General features: G+C 34.6%; 1 protein-coding gene across 4 annotated transcripts; it reads left to right on the forward strand.

The window, feature by feature from the left end:
* Window positions 1943-12574, forward strand: LOC109706933 (farnesyl pyrophosphate synthase 1-like). Of its 4 annotated transcripts, none has more exons than XM_020227953.1 (12): window positions 1947-2160; window positions 7600-7624; window positions 7772-7887; window positions 7969-8055; window positions 8452-8568; window positions 8663-8751; window positions 9908-9959; window positions 10659-10754; window positions 10854-10898; window positions 11024-11113; window positions 11192-11263; window positions 12079-12574. In XM_020227953.1, exons 1-12 carry the CDS (start codon window positions 2041-2043, stop codon window positions 12205-12207), a joined length of 1038 nt encoding a protein of 345 aa, XP_020083542.1. In that variant the 5' UTR covers window positions 1947-2040; the 3' UTR covers window positions 12208-12574. The 4 variants fall into 4 exon arrangements, 3 of the variants coding, with proteins under 3 accessions (XP_020083545.1, XP_020083542.1, XP_020083543.1); XM_020227954.1 differs by lacking the exon at window positions 1947-2160 and adding an exon at window positions 6978-7187 and having other exon boundaries at window positions 12079-12213; XR_002215381.1 differs by lacking the exon at window positions 12079-12574 and having other exon boundaries at window positions 1943-2160; window positions 11014-11113.

Here is a 13244-nt window from a genome sequence, read left to right on the forward strand (position 1 = left end):
ATATATATATATATATATATATATATATATATATATATATATATTTGTGAACTAAAAAATATATTATGATTAGTTAAAAAAATATATATTATGATAAGTGCGCCACGTGGCACATTAGAATTTTTTATGTAAGTGCGTCACGTGGCATCTTATGGTTCAATTAGAACCATACTTCTAAAATTAGATATATATATATATATATATATATATATATATATATAATTGACTAGTTACAGTGTTAAGGATTAATTTATTCATCTTTTGTTCCTCACACTCATATATTCTACGGAGATAATAGTTGGAACCAATTAAAATAATTTACTTAGAATATGATTGAGGCCATAAATATTATACGATATATAAAAAAAAGTATATATATATAAAAAAGGCGTACAAATCTTATGTAAATTATAAATTATTTTGATTTGAACAGTAAAACTAAAATTTTAAAAATTTGAATAGCCGACACAAAATAATTTATATATAGATTATCTGACCTCTTGTCACATCATATGGCTGCCAAAAATAATATATCCAATACATCAGTTAATGCCACCATTTCTCGAACCGAGGATTTCGCCTGACTATTCCTCAAAATAATGAGACATATACTTGCCTCTGCACGAATTAAAATCCCAACTAACGAAAATATTGTATAAAAAAATCCCAATTTAATTTGGTCATTCAATGCCATGCATGTGCCAACCCTTTTAAGTAGGACAAAAATTTCGTGGACATCCGTGTCCGAGCTATTTTTTTCTGCCGTTAGAATTTGATTAGATTTATAGTTAAATCCTATTTGGATAAGAATTAATATTTAAATCTGTTTACGATAAATTAAGATTTAAATATTAATTAGAGTATAAATTTAATTAGATTAGAATTAATATTTAAATCTATTAGAAATTGATTAAGATAAATTTAGATATTTCCCAACTAACGAAAATATTGTATAAAAAAATCCCAATTTAATTTGGTCATTCAATGCCATGCATGTGCCAACCCTTTAAGTAGGACAAAAATTTTGTGGACATCCGTGTCCGAACTATTTTTTTCTGCCGTTAGAATTTGATTAGATTTATAGTTAAATCCTATTTGGATAAGAATTAATATTTAAATCTGTTTGAGATAAATTAAGATTTAAATATTAATTAGAGGATAAATCTAACTAGATTAGAATTAATATTTAAATCTATTAGAGATTGATTAAGATAGATTTAGATATTAATTAAATTATGAATCCTAAATATATTAGAATTGGAGTACGTTTTAAGTTGACCGCTCTTTTTTTTGGAAGTAGTACGGCTGGAACCATTGGGGTGTCGTACCAGAGAGAAAAAGAGAGAGAGAGTTATTTTAGTGCACCTTATGCACGGGTGCACGCGGAGAGGTCTTCTTTCTGGATTTATAGAAAACGAGACTTGAGAAGGGTAGAAGAGATTCAAGAAAGAGGGCTCAAATTATAACTACTTTGTGCAGAAGAAGAGTCAGGTATAATATTCTCTTATTTAATGAATCTTATTTTATCTGCATATTTTTCGCTTTTGCTGAGGAAACGGGTTTATGGTAAAAAAATTCGATTTGACATTTCCGTTGTGGAATTCCAACAATTGATATCGGATCCACAGCAGTCAGTATCGAAGCGGGTTGCGGATTCACGAGATTCGGTACCGGGGCGAGTACCGGATTCCCGACATCGACAGGGATGCGGATGGGCGCCACGTGGTGTGCTCCGCTCATCACCACCGCCCCTTCCCCTTTCTCTCTCTCTTTCTAAAAAACGGAGGCCCCCGATATTTTTTTTTTTGTTTTCGAGGGTCGCGATGGGCGCCGCACACCACGCGGCGCCCATCTGCATCCGTGCCCAAATAAATAGTTTGGGCACGGATGTCCACGAAATTTTTTTCCCTTTTAAGTAAACCTCCCTTGGCGAAATATGGTTACATTACTACATATTTCTGCATAAACTTAGCCTAGATAGCCAGTTCTATATCTTCTTCTCTTGCACTCTCTTCGATCGATATTGGTTGATCTTCTTCGATGGCGAGAGACGGCGAAACACGTTCCAGGTTCCTCCGCGTGTACGATTGCCTCAAGGATGAGCTCCTCCGTGACCCGCTGTTCGACCACACGGAGGAGACGCGGCGACGGGTCGAGGAGGTGAGGATCGAGAATGAGTCAAGTTTTTGTTTGGGGATATCTAAAAGTTCTTTGAAATGCTCGTTTGCTTGTTTGAAACTTGTTGCTTTCTTGATGCAGGATGTACAAATTAGAATGTGTACAACAAATCAATCATTCGCTTGCCATTGAAGTTCATTTAATGTTAATAGATAACACAAAATTAAAGCGAAAACACGTAGAGACGTGTTTTTGCGTTTCCTTAATAAACTATAAGAAATATAGCATGCTTGTCTCATTACACATACAAATAAACAAAATATATTTTAATCATATTTTCTCATTGTACATATATAATGCAAATCTTCTATTCCAAAGGAAGCGTAAGAAGGTGCTTTTTAGTTAAGTGCAAAACCAACGTTTTCTTTTTGTAAAAAAAAGAAACATTCTTTTGTTTCGTTTAAAGGATTTTGAAAGAAGTTCATAAGATACATCTTGTTGCTATACATGAGAGTTCCTGTGTAAAACAATCTTATATAGGGCTCGCTTGATAGGATATATACTGCAAGCAAATATTTATATTAATCATTCTCTCTAATATTAATTGCAACATTTATTTTTCTTTTTCTTTTTTGGTACACGTACACATGATGCGAGTATTGTTGGTACTTCACATTTACATCACATCATCAGTAACCCGCTAATCACATCATTTTTTTCGAAAAAATAGTATAATAAAAATATTTTTTTAACATCTATAGTAGGGTGGGTGAATCCGAAAAAAAATATAATTTGATTAGTTGGGAACGCTGTAATAGTAATATATAATTGATTCATTATAAATTTTTGTGAAACTTCAAATGTCTCATGGTTTCGTATTTTCTCACTTTAGTACCTTGTGGTTTAAAGTGTATCAAATTAGTACCCTGTGGTTTTGTACTTTCTCACTTTAATACCATGTGGTTTAAAATGTATCAAGTTAATACCCTATGGTTTCGCACTTTTTCACTTTAGTATTCTGTTGTTTAATATTTTTTTAAATTATATATAAAAAACTTCAGATACCCTACCTAGGTTTATCGAATATTCATTTTAGTACCCTTTATTTTTAACTTTATCACTGATTTAATGAAAAAAATATTCCGAAATAGATAATAAACAAAGAAAAATGAAATCACGGGGTACTAACTTGATACAAAAATGAAACCACAGAATACTAATTTGATACACTTTAAACCATAGGATACTAAAGTAAGAAAGTACGAAACCACATGGTACTAACTTGATACACTTTAAACCACATGGTACTAAAGTGAAAAAGTGCGAAACCATATGATACTAATTTGATACATCTTAAATTATAAAGTACTAAAGTGAAAAAATGTAAAACTACAAGAGTTTTATTTGAAGTTTTTTCTAAATTTTTTCTGTCAGAAGGGATCACTTGAGATAGCTAGTAAAGAGAGCCAGTAAAAAAACACTTATTTATAAAAGGTCAAAAGCAATTTATGGTCGAACCATGCAGCAATATGTTGCTTGGTTTGATTATCTACATTTTTTTGCAAATATAATAAATATTAGTATTATAGTAAGATATAAGAGTGAAAACAGACATGATATTATTCGAAAATATTTGTATCCATATTCGATAATATCTGAATTCGGATAGAAAATATTATGATCCGATCGGATACGGATACGAAAATGATTTTAGGGCGTTAAAATTTTTCAGATATCCTAAAGAAACGGATATGAATGTAGATATCTGGACTTTTAGTATTATTATTTTTATATTCTTTATATTTTTGGATGTGTATGGTCCAATTTCGCCCGCTCGGCCTGCCCAAATTCCTTTCCTCTGATTCATTACCAACGAAGGATGATTAATACATATTATAAAAAAATAAGATATTTTTTCGGAGTTCCGCTAGAATACTATCAATAGACCAAGCATTCGGTGCTATCAAATTTTCCGCCGTTAAATTTAATATTTTGATTATTTTCATCTATTTAGATTATACTATTAAACCAATAACTCACTCAACCATAGGTAGGGATGTCAATGGGTATGGATACCCGAAATTTTATCCGAACCCGAACCCGAATGAAATGGATATATCCGATGGATATGGATATGGATTCGGATATGGATATAAAAAATAAAAACCCGGCGGATATGGTTTTGGATATGGATTTTGATTGTACCCGACCCGAACCCGAACCCGAACCCGAACCCGACCCGAACCCGAATTTATTTTGTATTATATATAATATATATAAAAAAATTTGATGTTATATTTGAATTTGTATTTTAAAAATTTAGATTTAATATAATATATTTTAAAATATTGAAAAAAGAAATAATTGTTTCGGGTTCAAATTTTCGAGTTCGGGTTCGGGTTCGGGTTTCGGATTTTTGGTCGGGTTCGGATTTGGATATGGATTTTTAAAATCCGTCGGGTTCGGGTTCGGGTTCGGGTCTCGGGTTTGGAGTCGGGTTCGGGTTCGGGTTTTTAAAAATCCGCCCCGAATCCGACCCGTTGACATCTCTAACTCCTAAACCCTAGGGTCCACTCATCTTAATTGTACATTTTTTCATCTAAAGCCGAAAACATAATACATCAATAGTTGGTGCATTGATATATCCAGCCTAAAATTTATATATATATATATATATATATATATAGTCCGGCTACTATACTTTTATGAGTATTAGCTTCCTTATACTCATAAATTTTTTGTCTTTAGATTTATTCCATTGATCATTTTCACCGGTTAGATCATACTATTAAAACTATCCACCCAACTTTAGAGGACAACTATTATTCTAAGTGGAGACCGCCATCATCCTAACCACATATCCCATCAATCAACGGTTAAACATTTATGAGTACAAGGGGGTCTATACTCATAAGGGTATAATGGCCCCAGCCTATATATATATATATATATATATATATATATATATATAGAGAGAGAGAGAGAGAGAGAGAGAGAGAGTGAGGCTACTATGCTATCGGAAGCACGGAGCCTTCCGTGCTTCCAGCTCGTTTTCGATGTTGCGACTTTCGAATCGTCGATCGGCTCCGTTAAACTTGATCTAGAGTATTTGGAGTACCTAGAAAATAAATTTTATTATTTTTCGATATCATTTGCCTAGTGATCGAATGAGCTTAAAATCAACAAATTTCAATGGCCGTAGTGAGCCGTTTGCAAGTTTTACGGTATAGAAATATTCAAATCACGTGAAATTTTGATAGAAAATTCTTTATACTATATAAAACAAGATCAATATCTTTGATTTAAAATTTTAATATCATATTATTACATTTTGTAAGATTTTTATTTTCAGCTGTTGATTTTGAGCCCCTTCGTTTTCTAGGCAAATGATATCGTAAAATCATAAAATTTATTTTCTAGCTACTTCAAATACTCTAGATCAAGTTTAACGGAGCCGATCGACGATTCGAAAGTCGCAACATCGAAAACGAGCTGGAAGCACGAAAGGCTCCGTGCTTCCGATAGCATAGTAACCTCACTCTATATATATATATATAATCAGAAGCTTTTGCACTATAGAGCAACAATTTATTTTGCACTGTAGATCCGCTTCTGCTGGAGTTAGAAATTGAGCCCAGCTTATCAATGTCATAAAATTATGGGTTAATTACACTAATAGTCCCCAACCTTTCCACCAATTTTCACTTAGGTCTCCAACCTTTTTTTTTTTTTGCAATTGAGTCCCTAACCTCTTGATTTCATTTCAATTAAGTCCCAGCTGTTAAATAGATGTTAAAATTGACAGAAAATACCACATGTCTGCGCCACGGAGGCGCCATGTCAACGCCACGGTGGCGTTGTGTCAGCGAATTGTAAAAAAAAAAAAATTGGGGACCAAATTGAATGATGCTGACATGGTGCCACCCTAGGGTCTCCAACCTTTTTTTTGCAATCCGCCGACACAACGCCACTGTGGCGTTGACATGGCGCTTTTGTGGCGCTGACATTGTGCTGACATGTAGTATTTTCCGTCAATTTTAACACATATTTAACGGCTGGGACTTAATTGAAATGAAATCAAGCTATTAGGAATTTAATTGTAAAAAAAAAAAATTAGGAATCCAAGTGAAAATTGGTGGAAAGGTTGGGGACTACTGGTGCAATTAACCCTAAAATTATGGTACTATCTATATATAATTGTTGCATTCTAATGTATAACGTTTGCTAAAACAATTTTTTTTCTTTTTAATTGTTCCTCGATTATCGTTTTGTTTTCTGGATTGAATATGGAACTGTAGTGATATGTCGGTTTTACATTTATTCACCACTGTTTTAAGCAAATAGCAATTTGAATAAAGAAGAGAGAGAGAGAGAGAGAGAGAGAGCAGTGCGGACTCGGACAATCATTAAGTTTTAAGCGAAGAACGGTATGTACGGTCATATAAAAGAAAGTTTGAACATGTGCAAGTTTATTTTTTTTAAAAAAACAATATATGTAAGAGAGAGAGAGAGCATGAAAGTCTAAATAAAAATATCAAAATATTCTATAATATTACATAACTCGAACCAAATGCGCCCAAAAAGTAATGCTATCAAAGTTTTTGTCGGGTCAGGGTCAGGTTAGGTTCGGTAAGGATGAGGTCTTGGTCAAAAGACTTAATCTCGAGTTAAGTTGAGTTGAACCCCGTCAACTTTGGCTCGGTCGACTCGTGTGTGGTCGAGCTTGATTTGAATTCGGGCTTGACCTAGACGTAGGTCCGAGTACAATTAATTCGTCCATAAATCAGCCCATTATTCAGGCCCGTGAGTAGAGGCCCATAAAGGCCATCAAAAGGTATAAAGGATAAAAATAAATTAAAATATTTGTAAAGCAGTCCAATACTTCCAACATTCTCTAAACATCAACGGTCGAATTCGGGGACTCTTCCTCACTTTTCACTTTTGGGGATCGAAACCCTAACCGGATCCGGTCCAAGAATCGGACGACACCAGCAATGGGGAGGCGATTAGGGTTCTAGCGACGTTCTTCTCCGATCGTCCTCTCCCCCATCCTTATGGGCGAAGCGGAGGTTCGATCAAGAACCATTTTCGTGATTTCTTTTTAGAAGAAGATTGGTTTTGCTTGCGAGTAGAGTTTTTTTTTTCTTATATATAGTTGAATTAAGCGTTGGTTTTTTAGGCTATCAATGGAGGTTTCGTTCTCAACATTTTTAGTTTGGGTACGTTTTTGACATATCTGGGAAGGGTTTCTTGGCATCTCTTTGTGAACGATCGAAAAACCTGTGGATAATAATAACCGTAGCTTTGATTCGCCAAATATAACAACAAGGTTGTGAGAATTTAGAACTAGATCTTGTTTATGGATCGGTAATATTTGTAGTTTTAAAAGTTTTGAACTAAATTTTGTATTCATAAGCACTATCTCATAATTTTTCTGGCATTAGCTGATATTTTCTCTTTTTTGTTCTGTCCTTGTAACAGATGCTGGACTACAATGTACCTAGAGGTGAGGCATTATTTTGTTGTCATGTTCTTATTGCTTCTATATAACTAGATCATCTACTTTGTCTTTGACAGAACTATTCTGTTCTGGAAACTGCAAAAAGTATTAGTCATATATGCAGATTTTGACAGCATAAGTTATTTTTGTCAGGGAAACTGAACCGTGGATTAGCTATCGTTGAAACTTACAGGTTGTTGAAAGAGGGAGATGAACTCAGTGAAGAAGAAATTTTCCTTGCTTGCGTACTCGGTTGGTGCAATGAGTGGGTAAACACTCAATCTTTTGCAAAATATACTTCTTTATGACTAATTTTCTGACGTGAACACTAATACCTGTAATTCTCACAGCTTCAAGCATGTTTACTCATACTTGATGATATCATGGACAATTCTCATACAAGGCGAGGTCAGCTTTGCTGGTACAAGCTGCCTGAGGTTTGCAAAGCTTATTCCTATGAAACTTAACTTCATTATTTTACTCCTAACAGCATCAATATTTATATGTGTGTATTGATTTCAAGGGTCAGCGTGCCGTTCCTCCAAGTAATATAACACTTCAATGTTATTACGGTTGGTATTAATTGTGTAATTCGACAATCGTATGAGAAAAATGGGGATACTGGCATCAAGATTTTTCATTTTGGAACCTGTACCATGAATTGCAAATATTTGCATTACCCTATATTACATGTTGAGACATAACTTTTAATATCACTTCCAGACCTATTATGTTTGCCATTTTGTGAAACTATTAACTAAAGATCAAACCAGTGTAGCTGCTTAAACCTATTTGTTTTAAAACCACTAAGTTACATTTTTTACTGATACTAGGTTGGTCTTCATGCTATAAATGACGGGGTTCTAATAAAATGCCACATCCATAGGATAATCAAAAGATATTTCAGAGGAAAGCCTTTCTATGAGAATCTCATGGAATTATGTGATGAGGTGATCTTAACTGCACATTGTCTTAGAATATTTGCACATTGAGTTAACTGCATAAAGGAATATTCCTTTGACAACTTGTGACATATTTTGACAGGTAGGGCTCCAGACTTCTTTGGGACAGATGTTAGATCTCATTGTTACTCATGAGGGAGAAAAGGATCTCTCAAACTACACAATGGCAGTGTATGTGACAACAAATGTGTTTTTTGTTATAATAAAGCTGTTATTCATGATCATGGGTTAGATGGAATCAGCACAAAATATTTGACAGGGTTCCCTGTTAGTTATTTCCTGATACTGCATATTTTCAAATTTGATTTTTGTTTAATTGTAAATTTGACCAAAACTTGTTTTTAGTCCTGAGCTCCTTTGGTCACTGTTTATACATTTATGCCTATAATTATAAGAGCATAGAAATAAAGGATTTTAGTGCCATGGGACAGGGTCGTGCCGAGCACTTGGTGAAACCGTAAAGCATGGTGGGTGTTGTGTCGTGCCAAAGTGTGCCATTCACAAAAAAAACTTGTGCCAACACACCGTCGCATGAAATATTTATTTTTTGGGGGGCCAATATATTATAATTTCTTATTATATATTTTTATCAATTTTTTTGCACTTTATTGATGTAATTATTTATTAATTTCAAAGAAAAAAAGGTTTTGAGCTCTGTCATTAGCACGAGAGTCGTATGGTGCCGATATTTTATTGGCACAGTATAGCATTATGGACATGGCTCGTGCCGATGAACACTTAAATCCTTAACAGGAATGTTTGATGAGAACATAAAGGAGAAAACATCAAATAAATGCGATATTTTCTAGAAGTTAATTGGATTTTTGTGACCACTGACAGCATGGGTTTTAGGGTGTTATCACTTGAACGGTTTAACACTGTTTTGGACATTCAAAATTTATGCCTCGTATCATTCAAGTGCCATATTCCATCATGTTTATGATAATCTTATGTATTATGAAGATAAATTATATAAATTTTAACCCTTAAGTTAGAAGGTTATTCTATATCTATGAAATCAGTTACGCTTTGACTCCAATATCAAAAGCTGCAAATCTGTAGTATAATAGTGAGCAAATACTTAAACTTTTCAATACTGAAACCATGTCAAAGAAGCACCTTTGATATTGTTTCAGCAGAACTTCATGAAGCTTTCTTGGCTTTGAATTGAAAATAGATATTGATCTCACTGTGAATATGTGTACGTCAGATCAATGTGAAATTTTCTCAAGAATTTTATGTGTTGTTCATCAAGCACAAATTGGTTTTGTTTGCTCAAATCGTGCTTTTTTATTTGCTTGCGCTAAATATTTTAATTCTTTTGCAGATATCGCCGCATTGTTCAATACAAGACGTCCTATTATTCATTTTACCTTCCTGTAAGTCAGATTGAATATACACTTATGGTTCACATATTTATAGTAATTTGTGTTTCTAATTGAGGCCTTTGATGGTATGAGACATGCTTGTTATTCTTAGAGTTCAACATTTATGTTACACAGACTTTCTCTTGCACATGAAGAATACATATTATGCAAGCATGCAACCATTATTTTCTTTCTCTGTGCATGGTGAAGCATGAACTTCAATAGATACTAGCTAGGATAAGCGGAATGTAACCGTCAGTTTAGAAATTTCGGCAGAGGTTGTTTTATTCTGTTAAGGACTTCCTAAGAGGAGGACCTTTTTTTTTTATTATTCAAAGATCATAACTCTGACCAAAAGTTGTAATGAATTGTTTCCTGACGGTATAGTGCTTGAATCTGCAAGTTGAATATTTTTATGTCCTACAGTTCTCAGTTATTAATGTTTAGGTTTGTATCCTCATCTCATGATGTTTCCTGATGAGAAAAGTTGAGGCTACAATAGTGAAAATTTTGTCCTTGATAATTTGCTATTTTGGCTATATTTTTAGTTGGATATTTGCTGCATTTTTCTTGCACCTAAAGGCTGAATGTTCAAAGTATGTTTGTTGTTTAAGCGTCAGTATTGTGATCGTATATCTGAAGTACTAATCTAGTCAGCCATCCCAACGAGAAATTAGCATTCCTCTCATTTAACGTGACATTGCTGCTTAGGTGGCTTGTGCTTTGCTCTTGGCTGGTGAAAATTTAGATGATTTCATTGATGTAAAAAACATACTTGTTGAGATGGGAATATACTTTCAAGTGCAGGTATTTCTTTCTCATAATAATATAATCCACTCCCATTTTATTATTACTTGCTGAGCTTTTTCTCTTCTTCCTTCAGTACTGACTAAGGTTCCTTTTTAGGATGATTACCTAGATTGTTTTGGTGATCCTAAAGTGATGGGAAAGGTATTAAACCGACCGAGTTTGCTTACCCTTCAGTACATTTAAAAATTAGAAGTATCAAAATATTGCTTTTCTCTTATCTAGTTGATATGTCAAGCTTAATTTGATAATCTTTTAGATATTGACAGATAGGGACGGACATTGAAGATTACAAGTGCTCATGGCTTGTTGTACAAGCCCTTGAACGTGCTAACGATAATCAAAGGAGAGTTTTATATGTAAGACTAGTAGCTCTCTCTCTCTTACTGTTGATTTTTCTTTTGGAAATTGACAATATATCTACTCATCTGTCTCAGGAGAACTATGGGAAGTCAGATTCTGTTTCTGTCGCAAAAGTAAAAAATATTTATGAAGAGCTTAATCTTCAGGTTTGACCAATATATTCTCTCCCTGCTCTTCTGACGATCTAGTCGATATATCAAGCATGCTTTTGTACAATGTATTTCGTTTCTTAGCATGCTTCCCTTCCTAGAGATGACAAAATTTCACTACTGAGAACCAGTAGTGATATCACAAGCATATAATTGAATGGAATGTCAAATACTTCACACAAAATAATTTTGAGGCAACATGACATTTGCTATTATCACACCTAAAATTCTATAAGAAATGTAATGAGTTGCATGCAAGTGTAAATTTTAATGTAAACCAAACTTCAGACAAATGGTATTTTATTATATCCATATATTTCACATAAAGTTCTCAAGGCTTCTGTCAGAATGATGCCACAGTAATGAGAAGGTCTAAGGAATTATGTGGTCATGGGAATCTTCACTTGGTTTATCTGCAATCATTGCAAAATCTATTGTATCTAATTTAAAGCTAGACATAACTTACTTTTAGCAGAGCCCTATTTTTGTGTCTTCCGGTGCAACGCAATAGATTTTTTGAAGTGCATGTTTTGAAAGTAAATTTCTTTAAGAGAGATTTACTTCCTGATAAAACTCCACGAGTTCTGGTCAATGCTAGCGAATTTGTATTTTATATGCTTCCCTTATACATGTGAACTTGTTGAGATGTACTTTCTTCGGAAGTTCTACTCTTTGCGCTTGTATATCGCTTGTCTGCTTTTTCTCCTTTTTTTTCCTTTTTTTTTTTTTTTTTGTCTTTTACTGCATTGTTTTAAACTACTGTTCATGCGCAATTGATCGCTTGTTTTCTTATGTGGTTTCTCGCTTTCAAGGATGTATTTTTCAAGTATGGACTCGCAAGCTATGAACATCTCATTTCCTCGATCGAAGCTCAACCAAATGCAGCAGTCCGGGAGGTCTTGGAATGGTTCTTGAGGAAGATTCACTGTAGGCAAAAGTGACCGTCCAAGAATGTAAACAACGAAAATAAACTTGTAAGTATTCCTATGCTTAGCTCAAGGCCCATTAACCTTCGACAATCGATGGACAACTACAACAATGCTAGCCTATATATAATGTATGGTGGCAGTTTCCATCCAATTTGCAATGTTTGTTTTTTCTCTATTTCTGCGGCAATGGCAGGATATATATGCAAGTCCTTATTCTTCTAAAGCTCCGTTTTCGCATTAACAAGATGATCGAGCGGATACGGAGCCATTTTATTCCCATCCAATTACTCGATATTTGTATTTTTGACGTCACATATAGTTTGTTACGTTGAACAAGTATCCGATTAAACAGATATATGCAGTTAATGATATATTGTTCGAAAGTGTACCGCTTTTCTTTCCGCGTCCTCGGCAATGTTTTGTGGTTTCTAACTTCCTATCAAGAGATCTTTCCATTTCCTCTACGTAATTGGAAGGATAATCACATTTACACCTGTACTTGACCACTTTAATTCCAAACCTTCACATATGTAATATATTTTACCACTTTTTTTTTATGAAGTAGCAAAGTCATTTGAGTTCCAAAGCACGATATGCTAAAGTTTCAAAATTTGGGATAGTTCAGGGATTATCCATGCAGAAAAAAAAAAAAAAAACATTTGATGGGCAAAAGATCTCCTCCATAAGCTACTATTCACAAACAGAGGAACAACCAAAAAAAGGCAAAAAAGAAGCTCTACACGAAGTGCCCCAGCACTACGCTCCATATGCACAATAAACACCCTAAAAAAAGGCAAAAGGGGAAAAAAAAAAAAAAACCCCGATCTGAGTGGCAGTCGCTGTAAATACGGCCTAGAACCAGGGCAAGAAGCGGGGGAGGGGGCTGGCGGCCGGCGTGGCGGGGGGAAGGAGGTGGGAGCGGCAAAGGGGCACGTGGCGTGTGGTAGTCGAGCCACGTCTCGAGGCAGGCCCTGTGGAAGGAGGTGGCCGCAGCTGAGCGGTCCACGACCGAGTCCGGCTCGAACCGGAGAGGCAGACGCGGCAGTCGA

The sequence above is a fragment of the Ananas comosus genome, linkage group 2 (genome assembly GCF_001540865.1).
Source record: "Ananas comosus cultivar F153 linkage group 2, ASM154086v1, whole genome shotgun sequence".
Classification (NCBI taxonomy): Eukaryota; Viridiplantae; Streptophyta; class Magnoliopsida; order Poales; family Bromeliaceae; genus Ananas; species Ananas comosus.